Source organism: Lichenostomus cassidix, chromosome 20 (assembly GCF_008360975.1).
Source record: "Lichenostomus cassidix isolate B80296 chromosome 20, HeHo_3.0, whole genome shotgun sequence".
NCBI lineage: Eukaryota > Metazoa > Chordata > Aves > Passeriformes > Meliphagidae > Lichenostomus > Lichenostomus cassidix.
In genome coordinates, this window is record NC_139500.1 from 11,077,706 (window position 1) to 11,104,204 (window position 26,499).

A 26,499-nucleotide genomic window follows, 5' to 3' on the forward strand; every position below is an offset into this window, starting at 1 on the left:
GTGGAACAGCCCTGTGCGTCTCTCAAGTAATTACAGAGACTCAGCTTCTGAGCAGGTGCCTTGCAGCAACACCCAGGATGTGTTACAATCCCCCAGTAACACATGCCTAACACATTTCACTGCCTAATTACTCCCACACTCACGTTTAGTGCCCTTGTTAATCCAGTGCTTGGAGAGAATCCTTGCCTTGCTTAAACGCGCCTCGATCCTAATCTTCCTGTCACTGGTGTAAATCAGGACTCGTTTCACTGGTGTTAAAGGAGCTGCTGCAGTGTCAGATGTCTAGGAATGCGAAAATCAGGCCTCTATTCCAAAATGAACATTTAGTCTGGCACCAGTGGTATGTATTTATTTTCTTGCATCAAAACAAAATATGGGGTTTTTTTTTCCCTCTGGTACCAACTCAAAGCAGAGTTTTTAATGCTGAGATTAATCCTGACTCCAAAAAAAGGGTTGTTTTTTTCCTGATTCCTACAAAAGACACCACAGTGGCATCCTCACTGGCAGCTCTGTTGATTTTGTTGGAGGCACACTGCAGGTTTGCTCATTCTGTCCTCAGAAAAACACCGATGCAAATAAAGGGGAATACAGGGCAGTGCCATCAGGGACAATCAATAGAATGAGGAGACAGAAGACAGCACAGACACAGCAGGTCATCTAGAACATCCCACCTCTCAGCCTTCTCTCAGGACATGCTGAAATTCCAGTTTTGTGTCTCTGTGCACTGCCACACTGCAGAGGGAAGGCAGGTACTACACCTCTCTCCAGGTGATGCCTTAAGAATTTCTAGCTTTTATTCTTCGTGTATCTGTAGGTTTGGCGTGTAGCTCTAGGCTTCATATAAAATGCTGGAAAAACTCTGTTCCCAGCACCTTTAGCCAAAACAGCTCCTCTGAATGGAAATCCAAGGACACATTTGTTGCCTTAGAGCCCCAAAATATGTAAACAACAGTGAGCTGGGGGGAGCAGGCCTGGGGTGATTAACATCATCACCTGAGGGTGTGACTGGAGAATTAGGGACCAATATGCTAAAAGGACAGAATTTACAAAAGGTGAAGAGCTCATGAGCTGGTGTCCATTTTGGGTGTATCCCCACGAGGGGGCTGTGTTTGCCCTGAATGCACCTTAAAGGCCTTTAATAAATTTGTATGGTTTTTATTCTCCTAACTCTGTCTTGGCCTCTGGTTCAGGTAACCCTGCTTCAAGCATCACAGGGGTTGGTCCCTCTGTCCATCTGGAGTTAATGAAGGCTGGGAATGCAGCCTCAGGACATGTAGAAATGGGAAACTATGGGAAAGCTCCCTTTGTTCAGCTGCTGGCACTGCCCAGGTGTGAGCACTGGCAGGTGCTGGGATGTTATCCCAGCCTGGGAGCTGCACCCAGCACTGCTGCTCTGCAGAGCTCAAACTGCATCAGCTCAGCCCCAGCTGGGGCATTCCAGGCTCCGTGCTGATGGCTAGGCACTGGCAATTACAGCATTGCAATGCAGAGGGAGGGCAAGAGGGAAAGAATTTCTGCAGAGATTTGTGCACTCCACACAGAGGAATAAGATATCTACCTATAAATCAAAAGTGATATGAATCAAAAGTGATATAAATCAAAAGTGATATGAATTGAGACAGTGAGAATAAACACTAGCACTGCCATCATTTCTTGTCCTTTTCCATTCAAGTCAATAAAGGAAAAAACTGAAGAATAAGATCACCACTAAGCAGTGGCTCTAGACATCCTCAGGCTCTACCCATCTCTTTTATATCTCTTATTAAATTAATCCTAACAAGAGAATTGTTTTAGAAACAGAGGACATTCAGAAGCAACAGAACGAGGGTGTCTCATTGACTGGGTGGCTCAGTGACTCTTCCTGGTGACCTAACAAGGTTAATGAACATTATCTCAGTTTGCAGAAGTCAACCGAAGGTCAAACACTTCTAGGATGCTTTTCTGAAGTACCCAAAACAGACAGTGCAAACAAAATGTCATGCCAAAATGGGATTTTTCAAGCTGCATAAGTTATTTTCTTTTGAATAGTCACAGAGCAAATTTTTCTCCTGATAGCATGACAACATTCTTCCACCAGCTCCAGAAAAATGAGCAACTGAAATTGGAGGAACTACAGGTTTCTAAAAATTAATTAATCCAGTATCTCTGGATTAATCTTGTGGAGATTCATTTCACCCAGTCCTCCTCTTGCTCTACCACCAGAAAGCCAAAATCAGGTATTTGAAATGCTCACATCACTACCAGCTGGGAAAACTGAGAGAAAGGAGACACAGACTGAGACATACAGAATGTTTGTAACCCAGGGAATGAATTAAACAGCTTTTACAAGGAACTTTTAAACAGGAAAGGAACAAGAGGATATGGGGGACACCAGAGCCACACATGAGAGGGAGAAAAGGGAGAAATGGCTCACCCTCCTTGGCTTTCAGTGGTGACACAACTGCTTACAGCCTCACCAGGTCTGGGCAGGGAAAACAGACCTGACCCCATGCCTGGCTGTCTGTGACAGCCTAGGGACATCTCCACAGGGAGATGGAAAAAGTCCTGTTCTGCAATCCACTGACAATAAATGGGGCTTCTCTGAGCTCTCCCAACTCCTGTGCAAGTGCAGATGCAGAAGGGATCAGGAGAAAGGACCTTGAAGTCGTTAATTGCTGCCACAAGTCAGAAAGGAGTGAAAAGAATGGGAAAAAATGGGATGGTGCCTCAAGGGATTTCTGGGCTCCTGCCAGTTTTGGTGAACTCTCCAAAGCCCCCACAGGCAGCCATGCAGGTATTTCATGACAGCAAAGCCACAGGAGCACAAGCTGAGCCTGGAAATGCAGAGTTATCTGTAGCACAGCCATGGCAATTACCCCAGCATTCCCTACTGCTCCTTTGGAGACTGCAATGTGTGTTGGGGAAATCTTCTTACAGCTACTCCTCCGTGTTACAAATAAATTGGTGCCTGACACCTTTTCTGGCAAAGTAGCCCCTGGGGTGATTTTGAAACCTTTAGAAGAGTTGTTAAAAGCAGCTGTAAACCCCAAGGAGGAGCTCAGCCATCGTCACCGTTGGTCCCTCAAGAGCTACACCTTGTGAACCAACCTGGGGCTGTTTGTCTTGGCTTTGCTCACTGTGGTCTGTCAGCTTGGTCTGTTCTGAGCTCACCACAAGGAAAATCAGGAATCCTCTCTCCTAGTTTGTAGAATTAGACCATGAAAATGGTGTGAGGTAGGAATTGTGCCCTGCTGTGTGCAAGGTTAGGCTTACACGAGATCTCCTCTTATCTGCTTTGTACAGTTGTGGAGAGAACAAATTGAGTAGGAAGTTAATGTCACTTTTTCAGTGATGTCCTGCCAACAGCAAGAGCAGTCCTCAGGACAGAAAAGCTGTCAACAGAATGGGAGGAAGGAGGAACCACGGAGAATGATAGCCTGCATTAAAAAATAACAGGGGCCACTAATATAGTGGAGTGGTCCTGGAAATTGTTGTCCTGCCTTTTCAATCTTCCTTTAAAAAAATAAAATAAAAGAGGAAATGAAGAGGCTGGTTCTTTGGCTAGGAACTGTAATCAAGTTGTGCCACCACTGCAGTTTTTACATTACTGACATTGTGCTTTGCAGGAAAGAGACCCACATACCTTTTGTTGCCAGCCGGACACAGTTGATTTTTGTTTCCTGCAAAATAAAAAAACACAAGAAAAATATATAGGAAAACATCACAGTGTGTCATTTGCCCATCTACAACAAACATACATTACTTAAAAAAGATACCAAAAAAATATATATCTCTTTTTTCTTGCACTTCATCTTTGAAAATACCACCAACAGTTTTTGTGGCATAAAACACTCCACACTACTGGACTTGCCTGCAGTTGGTTCTCTTAAGTAGTGAAAAGTTGGGAGTGACAACACATTTCTCCATGCTCCATGTGTGAGTGATGGGTCCCACATAAGTCCCTGATTAGCTAATAGAATTTACCAGTTAAATGACCTGCTCTGTAATAGACTGACAAGCCTTGGGTCAAAAGTACACGCCACTGTACATCTCATTTTCATGCACCATTACTGCAAATTTTGCAAATTGGGTATTTATTTAAACACATGGCAAACAGACACCGGAGAAGTCATTAGAATGTTTCGGCTCTCTGATGGATGTGGAGCAAACCACCATTCTGTGCTGCTGCCTCTGCCAAATGTGCTGTTCTGACAGCCCTCACCACTGCAGCTCCTCACTGCAGAGCTGGGATCAAACCCAACGCTCTGTGTCCAATCCACCCTGGAGCCTGCTGAGCTGCAGAAGGAGGATTTGGACCCAAATGTTGGATTTGGCTTCACAAACATCTCCAGCTCGGCAGCTTTCTCAGGTCTCCTGGGCTGCAAACACAACCTCTGTGGAATCCCCAGCTCCTCCTCACACAGCCCTAGCTGGCAGGGCTGCTGCTGTCCAGCATGATTGCCATCCAAATGGGAATGTGCTGCCTGGTTAAAGAGCTGCCTCTGTCAGGCACTCATCTGCTGCAGGGTTTGCAGAGCACTTTATGCCTCCACACGTCTCAGGTGTAATGAACACAGCATAAATTACTGTGTTAACAATGCTCCATTAATATGGATGCTGTCTGTGCTCTGGAAACAACAGCCCAGCAAAGCACTGCTGAGCAGCTCCTTCTGTCCTTAAACAACTGGACAAAGCTTGTGGAAATCTGAATTTACTCGTGGAGAAAATTGCTCCATCTGTGACAAATCCTCCCAGCCCCACTGTGCCTTTCTCCTCACACTTTTGTTGCACAGAGGAGGGGGATGATTGCAGGATCCATGCTGGGAAACATTGGGAATCACAGGAGCAATTCCCTCTGATCCCTTCCTGTGATGCCTCAACATCCCAGCCAGTCACACTCTCTGTATATAAACCACCCTGCATGCAGTCTGAAAACAACAAGATATTCAGAAGGACAAACCCTGCCTTTGATCTTGCCTTCCAACTCTCTTCAGGAATTCCTGAATGCCCAAGGGAAAACCACGTCTATTTCCCAGCCATGTAGGCTCAGGGTGGGATTGGGATTTATCCCAGCAGAGCAGAGCCATCTCTCCTTGGTTACACCCCTTTTCCCTCAAAAATCAGCTCCCCTACACAACCATGGCACTGCAAAGTCACCACAGCTGCACCCAGAGCTCCCCAGTCCCCTCTGCCCCCTGGATCATCAGTTGGAACTCCCAGCTATTCCGGAAATCCAAAGTCTTTATTGCTGCTTGCGATGGATGAAGCAGGAAAAACACAGCTTTGTTTTCAGAGCTGTCTTTGCTCATAATGCTGGGAACAAGCAGACAGAGAGATCCCGATGTAGTTTCTGATCTACAGCAAGGTGACCTGGAAAATCAGCAATGAAGAGTAAAAGAAAAAATAACAAGACAGGACTTCTGCAGACTACAAGTAGACTACAAGGACTACAAGGACTTCAAGACTACAAGGTGGGCACTTGCTCACATTCTGTTGAGGAAAATTTTCTTGTGCATTTGTTGCTTTCTGCTGGCTTCAAAGTGTAACAGAAAGCTGGAGAGATTAGTCAATGCTGGAAAAGGAAGAGTCAAGAGTGATCTCATTTGAACATGTGTGTATTCCTGCAGGAGGCCCTCCCAGGGGTGATTTGAGAAGACAGAATTTGTTCTGTTTGTATCTACATCCACTAATTGCTGCATTCAGCACAGACAGCCACACTTGTTAGGAGACCTGGCACTGCCAAAAGTAAGGGCTGGAGGAACAAGACATGGGGACTTCAGACATTCATTTCAAATTGCATCTTTTGGGATGGAAAACATAAAAGAACCTTCACAGACAGCAGGCTCCCAGCTCCCAGGGGTGCTGAAGTTAAAGACTTGAACCTAGTCCCTATTCTGGATTAGGGCTGATTGTTTCCATTGATCACCCCACTGCTCATCTCTTTGGTGTCTCATAAAAATGAGATCCCTTTAAATTTACTGTTTTTCTTTGCTTGATACTGAGAATTGTAAGTTTGCATCAACTTTTCTGCCAAGAAACAGAACAAATAAATACACTTCCCTCACCCCTCCGAAAAAACAACCAACCAAAAAAAGAACAATCCACCCAAAAAAACCCCTGTAAAGCCACTTTCCCACAATCCCATTTGTTTTCTGAAAAATATTACTTTTGCTTCAGACAAGTTGCTTTCCTGTACACAGTAAAGATCATAGAATGTTAAGGGGTTGGAATGGACATTAAATTGCCACAGGCAGGGAAAAGGCTTTGTTGTTGTTTTTTTTTTGCCCCTGACCTAAATTTTCCCTCTTTCAGTTTGTACACATTACTTCTTGTCCTATCACTGCAAGGTGCTTCTCTTTAACCACCAACGAAGCAGGAATAAACTATGTAGGTAATTATCAATGATCCATCCTGATTGCTTAAAGCAATGACAAGAGAAATAATTAAATAAAGGGATAATGATAGGAGTTTTAGAAAAAAAACCCAATGAAATAATTCCCCAAATTTCAATCTCTGTGTTGTTTCTGAATATTCTTTCAAATGCTGTGATACTTAATTCCCATTTTATGATATCACAGGAGTTTTACAAGGCCTTATATATCTGTATTAATATTAATGATGACCCTAGAGCCTACATATTCTGCATATCTCTTTCATTATGGCTGAACTCCCAGGAATAACTTAAATTAAGATGCCAGCGGTGCTTCAGCTCTATATCACTGCCAGGTTAAGGCAGATATTTTACAGCCAAACAGTAATGGAACAAAGCAGGCACATTTCAGCTGAGGTCCTGGAATAGGAAAACACTCCATGATCACATCCTGCAGCTCTTGATCCAACCTTCCTTTTCCAACATGCTCCATATCCAGCAAACCTACTGCAGAATAAGCCCATCCATGGGTTTACCTCATCGTACTTGTGGAAATCTGTTTTCTGGAACTTATTTACCTCTAAATAAAAGCAGATTCTGGTGCACCCTCACTCAGGGCTGAAGCCTGGCTGTATTTTGAAGTGCACACAGCATGGGCACATATGAGGACATGTGAAATACATGTGTGTTTCAGGGTGCTGGCAGCCTGTTCCTGCAGGGACAACCTGCACCTACCCTCAGCACAGCCTGGGCTCCTGGGCAAACCTTCTCTGCCAACACAACTCGTGCCCAGAGCCTGAAACTGCACACCATGAGCCTGCTCTAGCATCCCCCTGGATTTCCAAGGCTCTTTTAAACATTCGCTTAATATAGCTTTATTTTCTGCCATTTTAGAAGCAAAGGAGCTGCTGCTGTCTGCTAATTACTGAGGTTCCTAAATGCATATTTCACTCCAGTGCAATGGATGATAACGAGACAAGTTCTGCCTCTGTCTCTTCAGTGTTTGGATGGGAAGAGTTTTCTGCAGGAAAGGGCTAAGAGGGCAGCAGGACATATGTTTATGTGACAGCTGTGTCTTCACAACCTAAAAGGCCACATGATCTTTTTTTTTCCCCTTTTCTTTCAAACTGACAGCTTGCTGTTTACAGACTACGAACAACAATGAAAGCAGCAAAGCTTTTCCATCCATCTGTTTTCACACCCACCCTTTTTCCTTTCCTTTACTACAATTATGACTTTACAGTAGCTAAACAGTGTTTGCCTTGCCTGGAGAGCCACCTGGCAGCCACAGTGGGACCTGCTGTCCCCAGATGTGCCATTGGGGCTGCCCTATAACAGGCACAGTTCAGTAGGAGCCCAAACTGGGAACAGGCAAATTTATCTGCTGCTGCTGCATGGATCAGACGAGGAATTACCACTCTCCCCCCTGGCCTCAGTCCAGCATGACTTCCCCACATCCCAGAGCTATCCAGTTGGCAAGCTGCTTCACACAGGGCAGAGACCATGGGTTTGTCCAGTCTTAAGGAATTATTCTTTTGGTCCTCAACAGATTTCTCCAAAGTTCAGGAGAGCTCTACATTGTGTGTTTCTTTTTTATCCCATTGCAGCCAGTGGTTTGCTGTCTTAAAATATGTCTGTGCAGGGTCAATGGACTCCCCTATAATTTTTATTGCCAGCTTCAGGAAACTGCTATTTCCTTCCAGAGACTAAGCCAAACCTATTATTGCCTTTCCAATTATCAGCTTTTTTTAGTATCTGTGTCATTTGGAGAAGGGGGGTTTAACAAAGTGGTTAGGGCTTTTATTATTTACAATAGGAAGTTATTTCAATGCTCTCTAGTTAATCACTGCATATCCACTCCTCTCAGCCTCTCAGATGTGAGATGGGCTGGAGGAGGATTTTATTTATTATGCAGAAAACACTCAGGCCCACACCCTCTGGTCAACCAGAAGTGGAAACAGAGTCTTACAAAGAGTGAAGTGTTTCCACAGCTGCTTAATTCTGCCCCAGCAGCTCCAAGATGAGATTAAGAAGGAGTGAATGTAAGTGGATAAAGTGTACACCCAAAATCCTGCTGAACACAAAGCTCCCCAAAGCTGGTTAGCAGCTCACAGAAGCAGTGCAGGCAGCTCTGGTGCCATTTCATCTTTCAGAGCACGACTCATGCTGAACAGAAACACCTCCCTATTTTTTTCGTGGCCATCTCCATGGGGATGAATGGCACCTCTCTGCTGGCAGCTCCATCCATACCTCCCAAATGTCTCAGAAGAATAATGCTGTGTGCCGTGAGCAGACCTGTCAGCATCAAGAAATCCAGCCTCAAGTCCCCTGATAATAATGAGCTGCCCGATTGTGCATGTAGTACAAGTCATTAGAGAGGCAAAAAATCAATAGGAATCTCGGTAGAGTCTATCATTCCCTCAAAAAAATAATATTCTCATTGATTCCTGCAGTGCTACTTTTCACAATTCTGGGTTGAAGGCATCAGTCACCTGTTGGACCACCAGGCTGGTGGAGCAGCTGGCAGCATCCCCCACATCATTCCCAGCTGTGCTCCACAGCCTCCTGCTCATCTCCCATTTAGAGGAAAAATGGCCAAGAGTTATTGATTGCAACTGTGCCGCTACAGATTTCATTTTAACGCAATGAGGTAAAGCACAACTCCAGAAAGGATTTTTTTAAGGAGCTCTGGTTTCTGAGCTGCTCAAAAATTCAGGCAGGTTTCACACAGCAGCCAAAAATTATCGCCCTTGGAGTGTGGAGCTGGATCAGCAACTGGAGACCTGCAGTGAGGCAGATAAAAACCTGGGGACAATCAAATGTACAACACCTCACTGGGATTATTAAGGCAGGATAAGGACAAGAGAGGATGAGGAGTAACACGGGGTTGTCAACATGGGAAAAACACTGTCAGAGGGATGGACACTGCCAGGGCTGGAGTTTTTAGGGGGCTGAGCTCAGGAAGGGTTTTCAGATGAGGAAGTCTTCCTTCTCTGTCAGGCAGCCATCTGTGGCAGGTGGCACCAGGACAAGCAGCAAACATCAGATCCCCACCTGGATGGCTGTGAAAGCACGTGGAGATCCTGCCAGAGCAGAGCCAAGTGTCCTCTCTTCTCCTGTGCTGGCTCCTTCTATCCCTGAGCAGTAACTAATGGTGCTCCTCACTCCCACAGCCACAAACCTGGAGTTCCTGTGCCCTTTCCCCTTTCTGCCCTCTCTCACCTCAAACTCTGCCACATTTCAGCTCAGCACCTGGCTGTCAACCATCCCTAGGAGGGAAGTTCACACAGTTTGGAAGGGTTTTATCCAACAAAGCTGAAAACCACTCTTTGTCTCACACGTGTTCTGCTGAGACTCCAGTCAGGAGGCAGCAGCAGTGACCAAAGGGCACCCAAGTGTCCAAAAATGAGTCCAGCCAGGGACAGTTACTCCATTCAGGCTCTGAGACGAGTACAGCAGAGCACAAGAGAAGGCAGAGAAGCTCATGATCTGCTTCTGCAGCAATTTGCCACACTTGTTTTGCATCCAGCTGTTAATTATGTTCCTTTCACTGTAACAATCAGAGCTAATGGCTGCAGAGCAGACGGGAACACCAAATGAGCACAAACCTCCATGTACAGAGGAGCTCAAACAATGCAGAACTCCTACAACACTCCTAACCTCCTCCTAATCAAGCTCTTTGACCAAATCCAGGCTGTTTCTTCAAATTAAGCTCTCCCCAGAGCCCTGAGTTTCCAAAGGAAGATGCTCTGGTTCACTGCATGAAGGCTTCTCATCGCAGGTTCCAGGTGTGGGAAGAAATTTCATCATTCCACCACTGTCAGTGATTAATGAAACTATGGAATATCTTAATTAAAAAATGAGTTCTGTCAAAGTTTTTCATGTGTAAGGGAACATAAGGCTCTGCTTTAACTGTGCTAAATTGTAATTGCTTCAGGTCTTTTGCAGATGTGCATTATCAAAAATCATGGAATGGTTTGGGTTGGAAGGAACCAAAAAAACCACTTAATTCCAACCCCCTGCCATGGGCAGTGAAACCTTCCACTATCCCAGGTTGCTCCAAACCCCATCCAACCTGGCCTTGGATGTTTCCAGGGATGGAAATGCCATGTTGCAGTTGTAATTATTAGTAGGATTTTTTGAAGACCAGCCAAAGCTGCTCAGATTGAAGACAAGGAAAAACCAAGGACTCTTAAATACAAACAATACCTACAAGTAATTCTGGGAATGGAACAAAAACTTGCTATTTATAGCTGCAAAAGACTGGATGCAAATTGACCCTAATGTTTGAAATGTGGGGTTTCATGATTTTACCAAGAAACAGAGAGGATCCCAGTTACTCCTCTGAAGATCCCCATTCCATTCTTGGAGATTTCCTCTGTACTTTTACCCACAACACTACATTTTGAGGCTATATAAGCAAATACTGTGGAAATATAAATTATTAACACAGAAGGAAATTGCTTTCTCAAATGGGAATTTACTGTGTCTGGCTGGATACTCCTCATCCTGTCATAAACTGTGCATTGTTGCATAAAGCTCTTTTGATTAACTTATGCTTAAAAAGCCCTTTACAATCTGGTTCCTGTAAGAACAGCCCAGGCAAGCCATCCTTTTTTAAGTCCTTAGCACCTGGAATGGAGGGTGAGCTACAACCTGCCAGCTCCAGAGATGCAGGAAAATCAGGAACATCAGTGCTGCCAGAACCCAGAATGCCAAGGGAAGCCTACATTTCCATTCACACTACCCATTTCTGGAATATTATATTGTACTTAAGCAAATAAAGTTTCTTTCTTCCCTGGGGATCCATTCACTAGCAATTAACTATCACACATGGGGGAACTAACTAGAAACAGGGAGACATATATGTATTTCACAATTTCCTTTATAAAGGCAAATCCAAAATTGAATTAATTGAGCAGTGCTGGAAGGAAACTGTATGGACTAGAAAAGAAACCAAGGTGCAAACCAGCACAGTGTTAGAAGAGATTTTGGACTTGTCAGCCACACAGCTGAAGCTGGGCAGGAAAATGGTGATAAATGAAGGAATAAAGCACTAAGATGTGTTGGGAACACTTGTTGGCACTGCCAGCCTGTGAAACCATCACAATCTCTGCAGTGGGCAGCTACATTTTAGGTATAAAAGCCACTAAAGCCTGCACCATTCACCTTTGACTGATTTTTGTAATTTTGCTCTCTCAGGGGTGATATGGTAGAGAATTTATCTATGTTAAAGTGAAATTCCTGAAAGTACTGTCAAACATGCTTGTAGCAGACTCTGCTACCCAAATTTGTGATGCCTTGTTAAAGCTCTAAGACTCCTCAGAGGCCAGAGTGTCAAATTCTCTTGTGTTATGTATTAATGGAAAACAGCTGGGGAGCCAAAGGGGAGGAATGTGATCCACTGAGGCTGGGTCTGGCCTGAACCCTGCTGAACTGACCTGGAACAGGAGAGGTAAAAGGTCACAAACCATCCTCAACTGGAATAGGAGAGGGAAGAGAGGTCTCCTGCTCTCCTGTGCTGGGCTGGGGTCTGCTGTGGCATTCTGTGTGTGTCATTTGAGCTGAGGATAGGGCAGTTACCTGTGAAATCTACATTTTAAACCCAATATCACAGAGTAAGGATATATAAAAATATAGCATTCCAAGGGGGTAAGACAGACATGCAGCCAGTCCCTGCTGCAGTCCTTGACTCACTCAAGCTGAAACTCCCAGCCACAAGTGCTGCATTATGATATGGCCAAGTGCAAGTTTCCAAGGTAATCCAAATTCATAATATCTCCTCAAAAATCACAAGCTCTGATATCAAGATAGCACAATTATGTCTTTTAAAAGCACAATAGCCCCTACTCTGACACTGGTGCTTATGGAAGGGTAAAAAAAAACAAGTATCTAAATTCTAAGCAGCTCATTTAGTAAATCCCATGGCAACATGTGCCTTTACAGAATCAGGGTCCTCAATGGATTTCTCATTGGATCCGAGCATCAGAGAGAGATTTGAGTGAAGGACAGGTAATGGCATGCTTGATTTTCATCAGATTGCTGTGAGAGGGTAATAAGAAGGAGAAGTTAAACTGCCATCCAATCGAGAACGAAGGAGAATGATGAGGAGGACAGAGAGAGGCAGTCACACGTACAGATCCAGCTCAATTTTCCCTGCACTTACTCCGTTGGCCTTGCTAAGAGCCTGGAAGTATATGCTGTAGCTTTTCAGGGGGGAAAGGGGAGCATTCCAGTAGCCATTGTAGGTCTTGTTGTCGCCCACGGTGAAGGGCTGTGTGACAGGGAGGTTGATGGGCTTCAGCTCTGCTGCAAAGTAGTGTGGGGAGTCCAGGCTGGAGGCGTTCTTGTAGCTCACTGGCACAGAGAAGCACTCGATGATGTCTGCAGCTCGCCGGGCTTTCTGCAGCTTCTCCTCCTTGACCACGAGCTGGTAGACACTGGGGGGGAGAGAGAAAGGGGAGGTTAGAGACCACAGAGCCTTGAATGTCAGGAATGTTTCCAACAGTGGAAGGAAAAGAGGGAAGCAAAGTTAGAAACACACAGATGAGGGATCCCATCCAGCAGTGGCCACTGACAGTCACTGCGCTCTGTTGGTTTGGTTGAGTTAATCAAGATAAACCTTGGTGAAAGAGTAGATTTCAATCATTACACTCTTTAGGAAAAGGAGTAATGAATAAAATATCCAGTCTAGGATGAATTTTTAATGGACTGAATGTTGGAAAGCACAGGATTTCTTCTTCAGCTGTGAAACTGAAATGTGAACTGTTTGCTTGAGCCAAACGGTGACTGCAGAGGAAGAGAGCATGGGCAGGTGGCAGTGGTGCCAGGTGCCTTTGGAAACAGGTTTAGGTCACAAAAACCAGTTAAGCCAAAAAATAATCTTCTAAGAACATCACTTTTTTGGCCCTCCCTCATATCTTCATGCCCACACAAGGACCCTCCTCCATATCAGGGTGGTGAGCCCGAGCACAGGGTGCCCAGAACAGAGGCTGGATGGGATTTGAAGCAGCCTGATCTAGTGGAAGGTGTCCTGCCCACGGCAGGGATTGGAAACTGGATGGGCTTTAACTTTCCTTCCAGTCCAAACCATTCTGGGATTCTGTGATCCCATTTTGGGATATCCTGCGATGTAGAGTTTTCTAATTCCCAGTGGCAAGGCTCCTTCTACCTTCCATCCCTAGAGGGCTGTTTATTTACTGAGCAGGTGGCTTTATAGCTCCCTCAATCCACTTTTGTTTCAAGAAACAACAACAACTCCTCACATTCTTCCTCACTCTATGAAATGGTAATCCTTTTTGATTCCTGCTAAGCTTTTGGCCATTATGATATATAATAGCAATCTTGTTATTTCTAGCTTACTATTCCAGGCTCAAAGAGCCTGCAAGGCATTCAAATGCACTCTCCTTTTATTTTTTCCCTCCTCAGGCAGTTAACAAAGCCCTGGAGTTCAGTGCTGCTCCAGCCCAGGCGGGTTCAGTGTCTGTTTAACACCTCTCACACACTCCACAAAGAGCGATAGGGCTGCAGTCATTTTCCTTGGCGTCAGGCTATTCAGATGCGCTGCCCTCACCTGTCTGTGTCAGGCTGGGCTTTGTTCAGCAGACAGGGCAGGTCCATTAAAGGATGGGGACCAGCCCGCAGTGTGTCACTGTCCCACCTTGCACTGGCTCATTGTTCAGCGAGATTGCTCTGGGAAATTTCTAGCATGGCAGTAACTCATCAGTGCTTCTGTGGGAAGGGAGTGTGGCACCTCCAGCACACAGCAGTGCTCCTGCTCTGGAATTCCCAGCTCCTGGGATCCACAGGGATGTGGCTCATGCTCTGCTGGCAGCAGGGCAGGCAGGGAAGCTCTTGGAGACCATTTGGCTCCCACTGCTAGACACAAAACCAGCTAACCTGCACAAGCACGAGCAATCTGTGAATTACTCAGGGCTGAAGCTGTCCTCACACTGCCATTGCTAATGGAGCAGGAGCACCAGCTGCATGGGCTGCAGCCTTTAATGATGTCCCATCAGCGTTTGGAACGCTGTCCTCGTCCTACAGTTCATCAGAGCCTTTAATAAAATATTTTAGACCTTTTCTTATATTTATTTCACAATTTTAAAAAGACAAAAACAGGTTTCCAAGCAACACTTTGAGTATCATCGTTGAGGATGTAGTGGGAGCTATAAACAAAAGCCTGTTCAATACAAACCCTCTCGTCAGCTCAGCAATGGCAGCTCTGAGGTTGCTGGTTTGGACACTGTTTACTGAGAGTGTACATTGTTATTCTGACCCTTCTCTCTGGCAATAATAATCGAGACTGCTGGGAAAGTTTGTCATTTTTTTGTCAGCCATGTGCAAAATTGTAGCTGACACTTTTATAGACATTTGCCAGATGCCTTCTAACCTAAAACCACTTGGTGTCTGTTTCATCCACTCCTAAACACTTGCATTTTCTGGTCGTAGAAAATGTTTCCTTCAGGCATATACACAAAAATACATGTAGAGATGTATATTAATCTTCTTTCAGCCTACACAGCAGCCAAGAATTCCCTCATCCTCTCTTCCCAGCCCTAAGGGTGACACTCATTCTCTTGGTTTTCCCACCTGCAAGCCATGAACTCGTGTGCTGTCTGTCTCTGGAGAAGGGGAACTCCCAGGGATGTGAACTGCCAGGTAACTGAACTCTTTCCCTAATCATTACAGCACTACAGACACTTTTCTCTCATGAGCAACAGTTCTGCCATACACAGAACCCAGTCACAGATACTTTTGAAACTGAACCCAGTCACAGATACTCTTTTGCCTCTCTTCTTTCACATTTTCTCTTTCCCACTTAGCTATTAACACACTTCTTCCTTTCACAGGGATAACTCACTCTAGTAGTGACCTGAAATTTTACGTTTAATGTTTATTCTTTTGAAATGAATCAAGGTTTCCTCTGGAAGGGCAATGGTGTGTTCATAAACATTCAGCTGGGGTATAACAGTAATCCTATTTGTGTTCAAGTTAAAATCCCATTCCTCTCCTGCTCAAAAGCTGACTCCTTTTCCATGGAACAGGCAATTGCTGTCATTGCTCCCTCTGGCTAAAAACCCCTCCTCTGGTGACATCCAGGATGGGTGACTGACTGCTTCCATGGCATTTTCCTCCCTCATAGCCCAGCTCACAGCAGCTGACACAGCACACTCATCTCTGCTTTGCCTGCTTGCCTTGGAGTCCATCACCCTCCAGCCTCCCTTTGCTCTGGGTCTGGCAGTGGTCAAGAGAACACTCAAAGAAAGTGGTCAAGCAGCCACAAGTGGGTCTGAGCTCAAACTTACTTTGGGTTGAAGATTACCACTGAGAGCACAGGTTCCCTTAACAAATGGTTGCTCTGGGTCTCACCTTCTGATGTTTTGATCCCAGTATTTTGATCTGGCTAGACCCTCCAGAAGGGCAGGATTCCCAGTTCACCCCAGCTACTACACAGACTGGCACAGACTCTTTTGCTTTTTTCTCACTGCCTTTTTCTGTGTTATGCTCTTTTCTTCCTGTTTTGTTTTTACCTAGGAGCAGAATTTCCCTGCCTGCCTTTAGGGGCATTTTCAGAGTTCAGCTTCTCAGCATCAACCAGTGAAGTGCTGCAAAGCACAGCAAGTCCTTTAACACCTGCACTGAGGTGCTCTTGTAACTGGGAGCAAAACCCCACCAGTCCTACATCCAAATACAATTGCTGTGGGAATTCTGAGTAGCAAATGTCCAAATACCCACCCTAAAGTTTATCTAAACCATCTGCATCGCCACAGCATTTCTCAAAAGAGTAAAACTAATCCAACTTCGCTCAGAAGATGGGAACTTGATGGGATACACTGCAATCCCCAAGATTGTAGTTGGGCACTGACTCAGGATAAACTGGGTGAATAGGATCTGCCCTTTTGCCCTGAAAAAGCCCTTCAGCTGCAATCACATCTCTGGCTCAGGGCTGAGCAGGGTCTACCATTTGCAGCTTGCTACCCCTGACAATTTTGTAACACCAGTGTGATTACAGCCAAGGGAAAGGAGGAGTAGTTTTCCAAAAAGTCGTGCTAGAGGGAAGGATTAAAAAAGCAAGTGGGCAATGAAAATAAGGAGGAGATCTCCAAACTATTCTAATAGCTCCTGTTCCATCTACCAGGTAGGCAGTAACGTGGATCTCCTGGGGCTCTCCCCATCTCAGGCTTCAAAGCTGCTGCTTCCAGCCAGCATCAGCTAACGTGGCTTTCCTGGCAGGAATCAATACCTCGGCTGCAAACGCCCAGCTGGAGACAAGCTTCAGTGTCATACATAGAAATGACATTAAAAGAGACAACAAAAACAGAGCATTAAACCTCCTACGCTGGATAACAACCTCAGTGCCAGTGAAATGAAAGATGATACAGCCACACTGCCTCCTGCATTGCAGTTTTTAATGTCAGGACACACTTGGAAACGCTGCAATCAAACCCACACATGGATGTGCTGCAGGGCAGTCATAGCAGGGGTTTTGTGCTCCCAGTGCCAAGCTACTCCAGCCCACCTTGGTGCAGCCAAATAATGCTGCTGTCCCAAAAAAACCACCAGGGGAGTGCTTTCCAAATATCCACGAGCTCTGCTCTCCAGAGAGCTCTCGAGGGATTCTCAAATCTGGGCCACAAGACAAATGCCTGACCTCCCAGAAGGCTGGGGAGCTGCCTGCCCTGTGTGCAGCTGCACATTCTGATTAGAAAAGGAGGCCAGAAATGGGTGCCTTTATGTGTTTCAAAGGTCTTGGATAGATAAATCCACATCAATTTAATAGAAGCTTTTTAAAGTTTTTGACAGCTAGGCTGTAAATCACTGATAAAAGCACCCACCATAATGGGCCAAAGCACAAATGTTGTCTGCAGAGGAATGAAAGGTGCCCTTATCACCATCTACAAGGTAATTTTTTAAATTATGAGTCCTCTATTCAGCGTGGAAAAAAAAATCAACATTCCAAGTCACAGCCCATTTCTGTGATGGAGATCTGTTTGCCCTAGGCTTCTCCTTCCCCTGCTCTTGATTTCTTTTTGAGGATGGACTGAGACAACTCTTGTCCACAAATTAAGTATTTATACCAGCCTCAGATTCTGAATGCAGGAATGTGGGGAGGAAAAGCTGAGTCAGAGCTCTCCATGAAGCATCCAACATCTGGCCACTGCACTTTGGTATCCCAAAACATCAACAAGGTGAAACCTTCATTATAACCCTTGATAATGATGGGGTAGGAAATGGAATATCATTGTAAGCTCATAGTGATCCACTCACCTGAATTATTAAAGCTTAAAAGAAACAATGTTTCAGCAGCTGAGTACTCCCTCTGGACCAATCTGGTTATTAAAATTTCCTTCACATCATATAAAGATTTAATATATTTTGATTTAACACATAAATTTATCATCAGCCATATATTATTTCCAGTAATATTTTCTCCCAGGGACCAAAAAATAAGTGGCAATTAGTACAGCTTGATCTTGTGGTGCATTTTTTAAAGCAGACCACTGTGAGCAGGTTTTGTTGTTCATCCCACTGAGAAACAGGAACTTCCCACTTCTACCTCAAATGAACACATTACTTTCAGAATAACTCTTTGATAAGTTACAGGAAATAAGGGAGTAAAGATTTCCTTGTTAGTGGTTATTTTAATCCAAAGAATGAAGGACAAAAAGGAGCAAATGAAGGAAGGATAGAAAAGATTTGCACCTCCCCATGTGGCGTGTAGCAGCTGGACATTGAATTTCCACTCCTGCACATATTCCATGGAATGAACAGATCCAGCTCCTCCAAAAATGCTACCCAAAGCCATGAAAATAAACCCCAAATCCTGTCTGATCAATCCACAAGGGTCAGTGCTGCACAGAGGTAAAGGCTGCACACACAGAGGGACAAAAGTACAACAAACTGAGGGACAAACAACCAATTCACCTTCTTTCCCCTTGTGGACAACAGAAGAATCCAGGCTGCAGATACTGAGCACCAGCCTTTTTATCGTTTGGTTTTCCATTTAACTTATGATCCTGTTAAATTTGGTGGAGCCAAAGTAAATATATCTGTATGTACCCATGAAGGTTCATCACATTTATTCTGACAGGATGGAGCCATCTCCCAGGATACTGCACTGGGAGAGGGTTTGATGTGCTGCCTGACACCCACATTGAGAATTCAGATTAGCCATTGGATGTGCATGTGCTTGTTTTATGGCCAAGCTGCCTACAGTGATGCAAACCGAGATGGAAGAGTAGCATCAACATCTTTATTTCCCCCTCTTAAAGATCTCGAGATAAAAGCCTGAATTCTGCCACAGAGACAAAAAGAAATAAAATAACGGGGAATTTGAAAAAAGGTACTCCGCATATCAGTAGTTTATATAGTTAACCCAAAGTATCGTGGCATTAAACTGTAAATGTCCCTCCTTCCCATCCTTCTCACAATGTGCCTCCAGCCCCACCATGAACCTGCATATAGGGGATTTTGTAAAAACTTCAACCCAAACCCACGTAAAGTCTAAGAAAGCTTTATATAACATACATTCTCCTAAAATGTACAGAACTAAAGGGATAACTGCCATAAAGGCTGATGCTGAGACTCACTGCTCTGAGCACACACTGCAGCACTGCTTTCCTTGGGCTCTGAGGGGGAATATTTCCTGACCAGGAATCAAATGTTCAGACACCCAAGAGTCAACTCCACACACAGTTTCTAGGTCCATAAAGTTTTCTGGGTGCAAACAGGTGCCAATATATTCCTGAGAATCGAGTTACTGCCTTCACATATTCAAAAATGTCACCCTCAGTACCTCCAATAGCATTTTTAATCAGAAGCTCTGAAACTAATCTACAAAACATAATGAACTGCCTTTCACAGCCACCTAGGATGCACTGACAGGACCCAGAGCTCTGTTCTGCAATTTTCTGTCTTTTAAGAACTGATTCAAAACACATTAAAATCAATTAAAGATTGCTACTGTTTCCATTGCACTCTGGAACAGCTCCATGCAGAATACAATATGCTGAAGTTAAGGTTTGCTTTCAATAAACAGCTTCATGCAGAAAATAAGGAAAAAAAAGAGATTGTTCTACAGTGTCATCTCCTGGAATATGCTTGGCTATTTCAAAGACTCAGAAAGTAGTCCTTTATGAATATTGGGCTGCACTGTCATCAATCAGCTTGCTCGCATCTGCAAGGCATTCACAAAAATAAAGCTGATAATAGTGATGCTACTTGAGGAAATAGTCTCTCATATTGCAAAGTTATTCACACCAGAGCCTTCATTTTGAAGTTATTTTTGCGTGTTCTTTTAACAGTCATTTAAATTAAACAACTCTTCTACTACATTCACTGAAGTTGAAGAATACCAAAAAAAAATTCAAATTCAGCCAAATTTGTAAAAAATGGCATAAAAAGAAGAGATGGTAATTACTGCCATTGCTGTGAAAAAAAAAACCTGCTGAGATAGAGCCAATAATAATGAAATCCATTTAATAATCAAGAAAGCTGGAAAGAGAGTCTCTTCACATTTTCTTCCACTCTCACATGCAGCTCAGTGCTCCAGATTTGCTACCAGGGCATGTCAGACCCTGAAACTCATGAAACAAAAGGTAGTGATTTCACACTTGGATAAAACTATTTGGAATCAGAGCTTTCACACGGGCATTCTTTGATCGCTAACATTTCAAGCTTTGTTAAATTCCTCTGCTGATCGAAATGGGCTCCAGAAAAAGTGAGGAAGTTTAATGACTGCGTGGTCCCTGTGTGGAAGAGAGAGATGGGGCTGTGCTGTCCCCAGCCAGCAGCAGTGACTGTGATGAGCTGCCTGTGGGACAGGCAGTGCCATCTATTCCAGGAGCTGTGCACTGTGTCAAGCCTGAAAAAGCAGCAAACCCAAACCAAATGTTTGTATTTGCAGAAATGCATCCTGCCAGTGTCACTATAACAAACGCTGCCTTTGGCTAGGGTACTTTGTCTGAAATTCCTTTGCAGGCTCACATACATCTCCCACAGCTGACTAAAAAAATGAAAACTGTTGGAAGGTGTGTGTGTGTGTGTTTCTTTGTTTGTGAGGTGCTTGGGGTTTTTGGGTTTTTTTGTGGTGGTTAGATAGGGCTTTTTTGTAAAAGAAATGATAATATAATTTCAAATGTAATGTCCCATGGCCTTCCTGGGTGTATTTTATCCTGACAGACCCCTGAGGAACAATACATAATTGTCCCACTGTTGCAGATATATAAAGAGTGGCATGGGGAATGTGACTCTGCCTGATAGCACAGGATCTGTTGTTTGTAAACAAATCCACACTTTCTTGCCCAATGTGCCTCCACCAACCCACCCACCAGGCAATATGTCCTGTCAAATGGACTCTGGAGTATCCAGTCTGAACACATGCTTCCCCTAAAAAATCTCTCAAATAGGGGGAAAAAGGAGAAAAATATGATGTCTGGGCATCACTAGAGCTGTGGCCTGAAGGGATGAGGGAGGAGCAGACAGTGCTGGAAAAGAGATGTTTGGAGATTGGCTCTGTCCTAAAATTGCATCCCTCCAAAGATGCAACAGAACCATGAACACCTGTAATAATGTGTGCCAATAATGATGGCTAAAATAATGGAGCTCTGGGCAACCTGGTACAGTGGAGATTGTCCCTGCCCATGGCAGGGGGGTGGAATGAGGTGAACTTTCAGGTCACTTTAACCCAAATCATTCTATGATTCTATATGTGCACATCTAAACACCTCTGTGGGCACCCATGTGTGTATCTACACAGAAATACATCAGTTAAAATCAGTGTTTCCAACCCCATAATGTTCCACCCACCACAACTCTTTTCTGACTGAAGAGGCCACAAAAGCTTTGGAAAGGTATCCAAAAATCCAAATATTCCCATAGAGCCCTAAGCAAGTCTGACCATCACCACAGCACCTATCCACAGCAAACAAAAACGTGGTGACATGCACAAAACCTAAGGAATTGTCCAAAACTCAACCATACTCAGTCAGTATTTCCTGACCATAAAGAAGGATTTGTGTACTTAAAGGGCCATTTTCCCAGCTGTATCATTTTTTACATACAACAGACCCTGTGCTATCAGGCAGAGTCACATTCCCCATGCCTCTCTTTATATATCTGCAACAGTGGGACAATTATGTATTGTTCTTCAGGGGTCTGTCAGGATAAAACCCACCCAGGAAGGCCATGGGACATTACATTTGACATTACATTTTCACTTCTTGTACAAAAAAACTCTGCTTAACCATCACCAAAAAGCCAAAAACCATGCAATCCATACTCACAAAACCACCATCCCCAGCCCACAAGAATGCTGCTGCTGCATCTGTTTGTATGTATGCATCACTCTCTTAAATGCTTTAAATTCTCTATTTAATCTTCTGGGAAATTAAAAAAAAAATTAATAAATAAAAATAAAGAACTGGAGGGCATTTCAAAGCTCTGTGTTCCATTATCTCCACCATCTCCATAAGCCTGGCTTGCAAGCCAGATTAGCCATCAGAGCTGCTGCTCCCCAGTGGAACTGGCCCAGTCCCTCTCCAGCTCAATGCTATTTCGTGCTGGCAGATTAAACGTAATGAGTGCAGACAGACACAGCTTTCACCACAACAGGAGCTAATGTGAGTGGCTTTGGAGGTGTTTCTTCCCTCCTGAGCCACCTGCCATCTGTTTAAGCTACAAAAAAAAAAGCAACAAAGCCAAACGCAACCTCTGCTTTGTTAATGTCTCTTTGTATTAAACAGGCATGGCTGACTGAGGGTTTGTCATCCTCAGCCAGGGCTGGTTTGAGAGCAGGAGGATGCTTCAAGGACAAGAAGAGGCAAAGTGGTTCTTGAAGGAGCTGCAGGGCAAGGAGAGAGCATGGCACAGCCTCGCTGGGACTGCCCAGCCCCTTCTGCCATGTCCTGCATAAAAACAGCAGCTTGAACAAGAGGATGGGGATATTTGCATATATTCTCAGTCAGAATTAATTAGGGTTTTTCCAATGGCTTCCATCGAATGAGGTTCATTTGGATGCAGAAATGAAATAATCTAGCTGGGAATTCAAAGCTTCCCCTCTGCCTTTTCCACAAGCACAGATACCAGACTATGCAGGGAAAACCCACACAGAAGAATCTGCTGTCTTTCTTAAGAGAGAACACTTGGAAAACGTTTTTATTGGTGTCATGTCTATTTAGATATTTTTTAAGTTAAAAGGCTAAGAAAAGCACCAGAAAAAGAGAGTAAACCTGCTCAGTTTACAACCTTCTGATAAACTTCATTACTAGACAGTAATAACTCCTCCCAGTCCCATGGTCAATGTGCAGTGATTATGAGCTCTCCCAGAGAAGGCTAACACAGATGTTCAGCACCTGCAGCTACAGGAATATCCACCAGCTTCTTTCCACCTTTTCTGGACACTTTTTGCTTTTCAGAAAGTGCAAAATTTCCATGCTTCTGGCACCAGGGAGAGGTCTGAAATGGTGCCTTCCCTACATCTCCCACCCCAGAATGAAGGGAAATTGAAGGATAGAGGAAGGAGAGTGGGAAAGTCCCAAGGAAAAAAACTTGTCTGCAGCAATTCATCCATAAACACCTCCCACCCCCACTGCCATGGAAATGGGGCTGAGTAAAACATTAGGAGATTGTGTCTGACAATCCTCTAGTTCACCAAGTCCCTTCAAAACTAAGAGTATTTTTTACAAAAGAGAAAACATTATATATAGAGTGTATCCTTTGGCAGGAAAACCCTCAACCTGCATCAACATCAGCTCCTGCAGTTCCCCAGGGATCTGTCAAGGTGGGCCACAAGGAAATTCGACATTTCCTCCTCTTTTACTGTTTGACTTTCCCACTAGAAATGCTCCACAATCTGCCTTTCTCCTCTCCTTCCTCTTTTGCACTGCTTTGAATTCCACCAGTGCTATTTCCCCTTCCTTTTGCACTGCAAGCAAATCCTTCACCGTTCCTAGCTCTGCCTTTTGCTCTGGAAAACCGCTGTGCAAGGAAAGCTGGAATTATGGGGAGGCAGAAGAGCACCATGGCTGCAGAGCTTTATTCCTGAGAATGGTCTGGCTGCATTTATGATAATCCCTTCATTCCATCTGCATCCCACGCACCATGGTGCAGCAACCCCATTTTCTAGTTCCAAGAAATTATGCATTCATTATGGAGGAAATTAACACCTCAAAGCAAACTATAATTAGGAATTCTTCAATTCGGTTTATGCTTTTTCAATTAGGCCCTCTATAATTTTAATCACGGGAGCATTAACATGTTTCCGGAATTTATATACCTGTAGTATAATTAAATCCTGAAATGCCTTAGTCTGCAACAGCAAAGCAGAGCTTGCTCATCTTCCCTTTTATTGTGTTTTTGTTGTTATTGTAGACACATTGAGGGGCACCTGCCTGTGTAAATATCTCAGGGAAGGACCACTGAACTCATCCCCCTCACTGCTGGGATGGAGAAAGCCTGGGCAATGCTCCTGAGGGGTGGACAAGTGCCAGGGGTTTGTGCTCAGGCTCATCCCACCTTGTTTGAATAGCCTTAAGGAGCTGCTTCAATTAGGAAAATCATCCTTGATGATCCTCCAGAAGAGCCAAGGTCCTTCCTGTGGGCTTCCCACCCCTGAGCAGCTGAAGGGTTTGATCCAAAAGCTTTCACAGGCTTCACTACACCTCCTGGAATTCGGAGTTTCTGATTTTTAAAGTCTTTCATAATGTTTGTTATTAGCCTTTCATTCTGGGAAAACAAGGAAGGGGCAAGGTGGATCTGAGAGCTGTGAAGCAAAGAAATGTCTTGGGAAAAGAAACTCTCAAACTGGCAACCAAAGGTATTTTCTCCTTTTCCCTCATCCAAATGGTTGATGTGAGGAAATGGCCATCAACCTGTGAATCTCAGCTTAAAGCTCAGACTTCTTTAACCTGTTGGCTGCTGGAATTAAATCTGACAGTTTACATAGTCAGCATAAAAGATTTATGCAAAAATCATTCTTCCCCCCACTCAGTATCCTCAGGCCCAAAAAGTGTTAGCAAAAGCTTTCCTGTAGCAGAAATAAAATGCTGCTTGACACAAAAGAATTGGCTCCATGTGCGATTTGATTGGTAAAATATTATCATTAAAATATACACTAATTTGATGGCTTTCCCCTCCCATTTCTGAGCTCTCCATGGAATGGTCAAAGACACAGCAGGTTAATGGCTGTGGTTCTGGTGGCTCATAAATGGCAAAAGGCAGATTTGTGACCTTTTAGGGGATGGAATCTCAACTGGACACTGTGCCGATCTAGAAGGAAAATACATTTCCTGTACAAGTTGAGAAAATTGACCCCAAATGCCCTTTATCCTCACTTTTTAGGGCTAACACCTGGCACTTCAGGGAAACTAAACAAAACCATTCAACTAATTCTGCCATGTCACACAAAAACCTAAATTTTTCTTCCTGATACTTATCATTGTACCTTACATTCCTGTATCTCCATTATGCTTTTCTCCTGATACAATAGGCAAAGCACCTCTAATATTCAGAATAATTTCAAGTACTTGATGCCTTTCACCCCAATTCTCATTTTTTGTTCTCTCTCATTCACACGCAGTTAAAGAAAATGTAGATCTGGTTTATCTCTGAGAAGAAACTTGTTCATTTACCTTCAAACTCTTAGCTAAATTAAAGGCAGTGTGTCAGGCAGGAGAAACTCAGCTTGAATGATTTCGGAACAATATCCCTGAGGTATATTATAGGAGATGTTAATTAATACAGATAATTAGGCTTATAATATCAGAAGCCTAGATTGATAATCTCATTTCTCATTAAATACTGCAAAATTAAAAGATCTAAAGTGACAACTGCTTGCCCTGTATTCAATCAACCAACTCATGTGATGCAGACATTTAAATATGAGCTTGGAAAAAGCAGACCAGGAATTTTCTTTTCCAAGTACTAAGAACATGCCTATCAAGGGAATCTAACTCCCTGAATTACCAAGGGCATGATAATTTCACCCTTAGCACCCTTTTTATTGTTTTGCTGCTCCTTCACTCCAGTCTTTATTTTCATATACAAAGGTAAGCTGCGTGGGAGTTTTAAGAGCAAGAAATTGCCACCTTTTTCTGGCACTAATGAATTAATTATCAACAGAAATGCCTGAGGCAAGCTCATGTGATGCCACGGAGAAGCTGCAAAGCAGAGCTCTGAACAGCACTGCTCCCTCTGCAGCGATGGAGATCTGCACACCAAAGTCAGCACCGGCAAAGCAAAACAAAAGCACCAGCAAATATTGTGAATTTAGAGTTTCTCCACCACAGAATCAAGGTCACTGGGTTTGCAAACCACCCCTTTGTGAGGTTGTAAAAAACTACTGTGCAGTGAAAGTAAAAGCAAAAGCAGAGTAAGGATGCCAGGGATGCAGGAAAGGCAAGCTCAGGATGAGCAGATAATGCCCAAAATCACAGAAAAAGGAAGAATTACCTGGAGATTAAATTTCTACCCTATGGCTCCAAATTTCTGCATTTTTACTTTGTTGCAGATAGAAAGACAAGTTTTAGCTGCTCTCAGTTCTCTAATGTAAAATGGAAGCAACACCACAGCCCTTCCTCCCAGGAAATTTTTGCTCATTAGGAAATTTTCACATATAGGAATGATTAAGTACACAGATACAACCTACAGGATATTTTCCTGGGAGAATAGCTTGAGCATAAAACCAGAAAAAAACACTGTTCTTAGGTGTTCTGTTAAATAACACTACAGCTTTTTTCTCTTAATTTTCTTAGCACCATGGAAAACAAAATTTTCCTTTATTTCATGCTTGGAAGATCAAGAATCAAATAATAATACTTAAGTGTAACACGGGGCTTGGTCCATATAAATTAATTTCCCCTCCTGGCTGGCTGTTGATATGAAAATATTTATTTCATCTTTGATCAGTACTTCTTAATATATTTTAAATATTTAAACTCTGTTCTCTCATTCAGATTTACTAATTTCCTTTAAGATGTGCATTAATAAACTGACCCATCTATAGCTGTGTGCTGACAGCACAAAAAAAAATTACAGATTATTTACTGACACACCTCTGAGAACAGCAGGGAGAGAGAGAGACTAAATCCATATTTCTCCAATGAAAAAGTTTTCTATTCTCTGATCCCCACCCCAAAATAATTGCAGAC

General features: G+C 43.7%; 1 protein-coding gene across 1 annotated transcript in view; it reads right to left on the bottom strand.

Moving 5' to 3' along the window:
* Window positions 1-26,499, bottom strand: part of PTPRT (protein tyrosine phosphatase receptor type T) — a 416,079-nt gene that overhangs the window by 81,499 nt on the left and 308,081 nt on the right. Inside the window, exons 12-13 of the mRNA XM_085079316.1 lie at window positions 12,516-12,789; window positions 3,623-3,659 (exon numbers count right to left, since the gene is read on the bottom strand). Of these exons, the coding sequence (XP_084935442.1) occupies window positions 3,623-3,659; window positions 12,516-12,789 (311 nt within the window). The remainder of the gene's footprint in view (window positions 1-3,622; window positions 3,660-12,515; window positions 12,790-26,499) is intronic.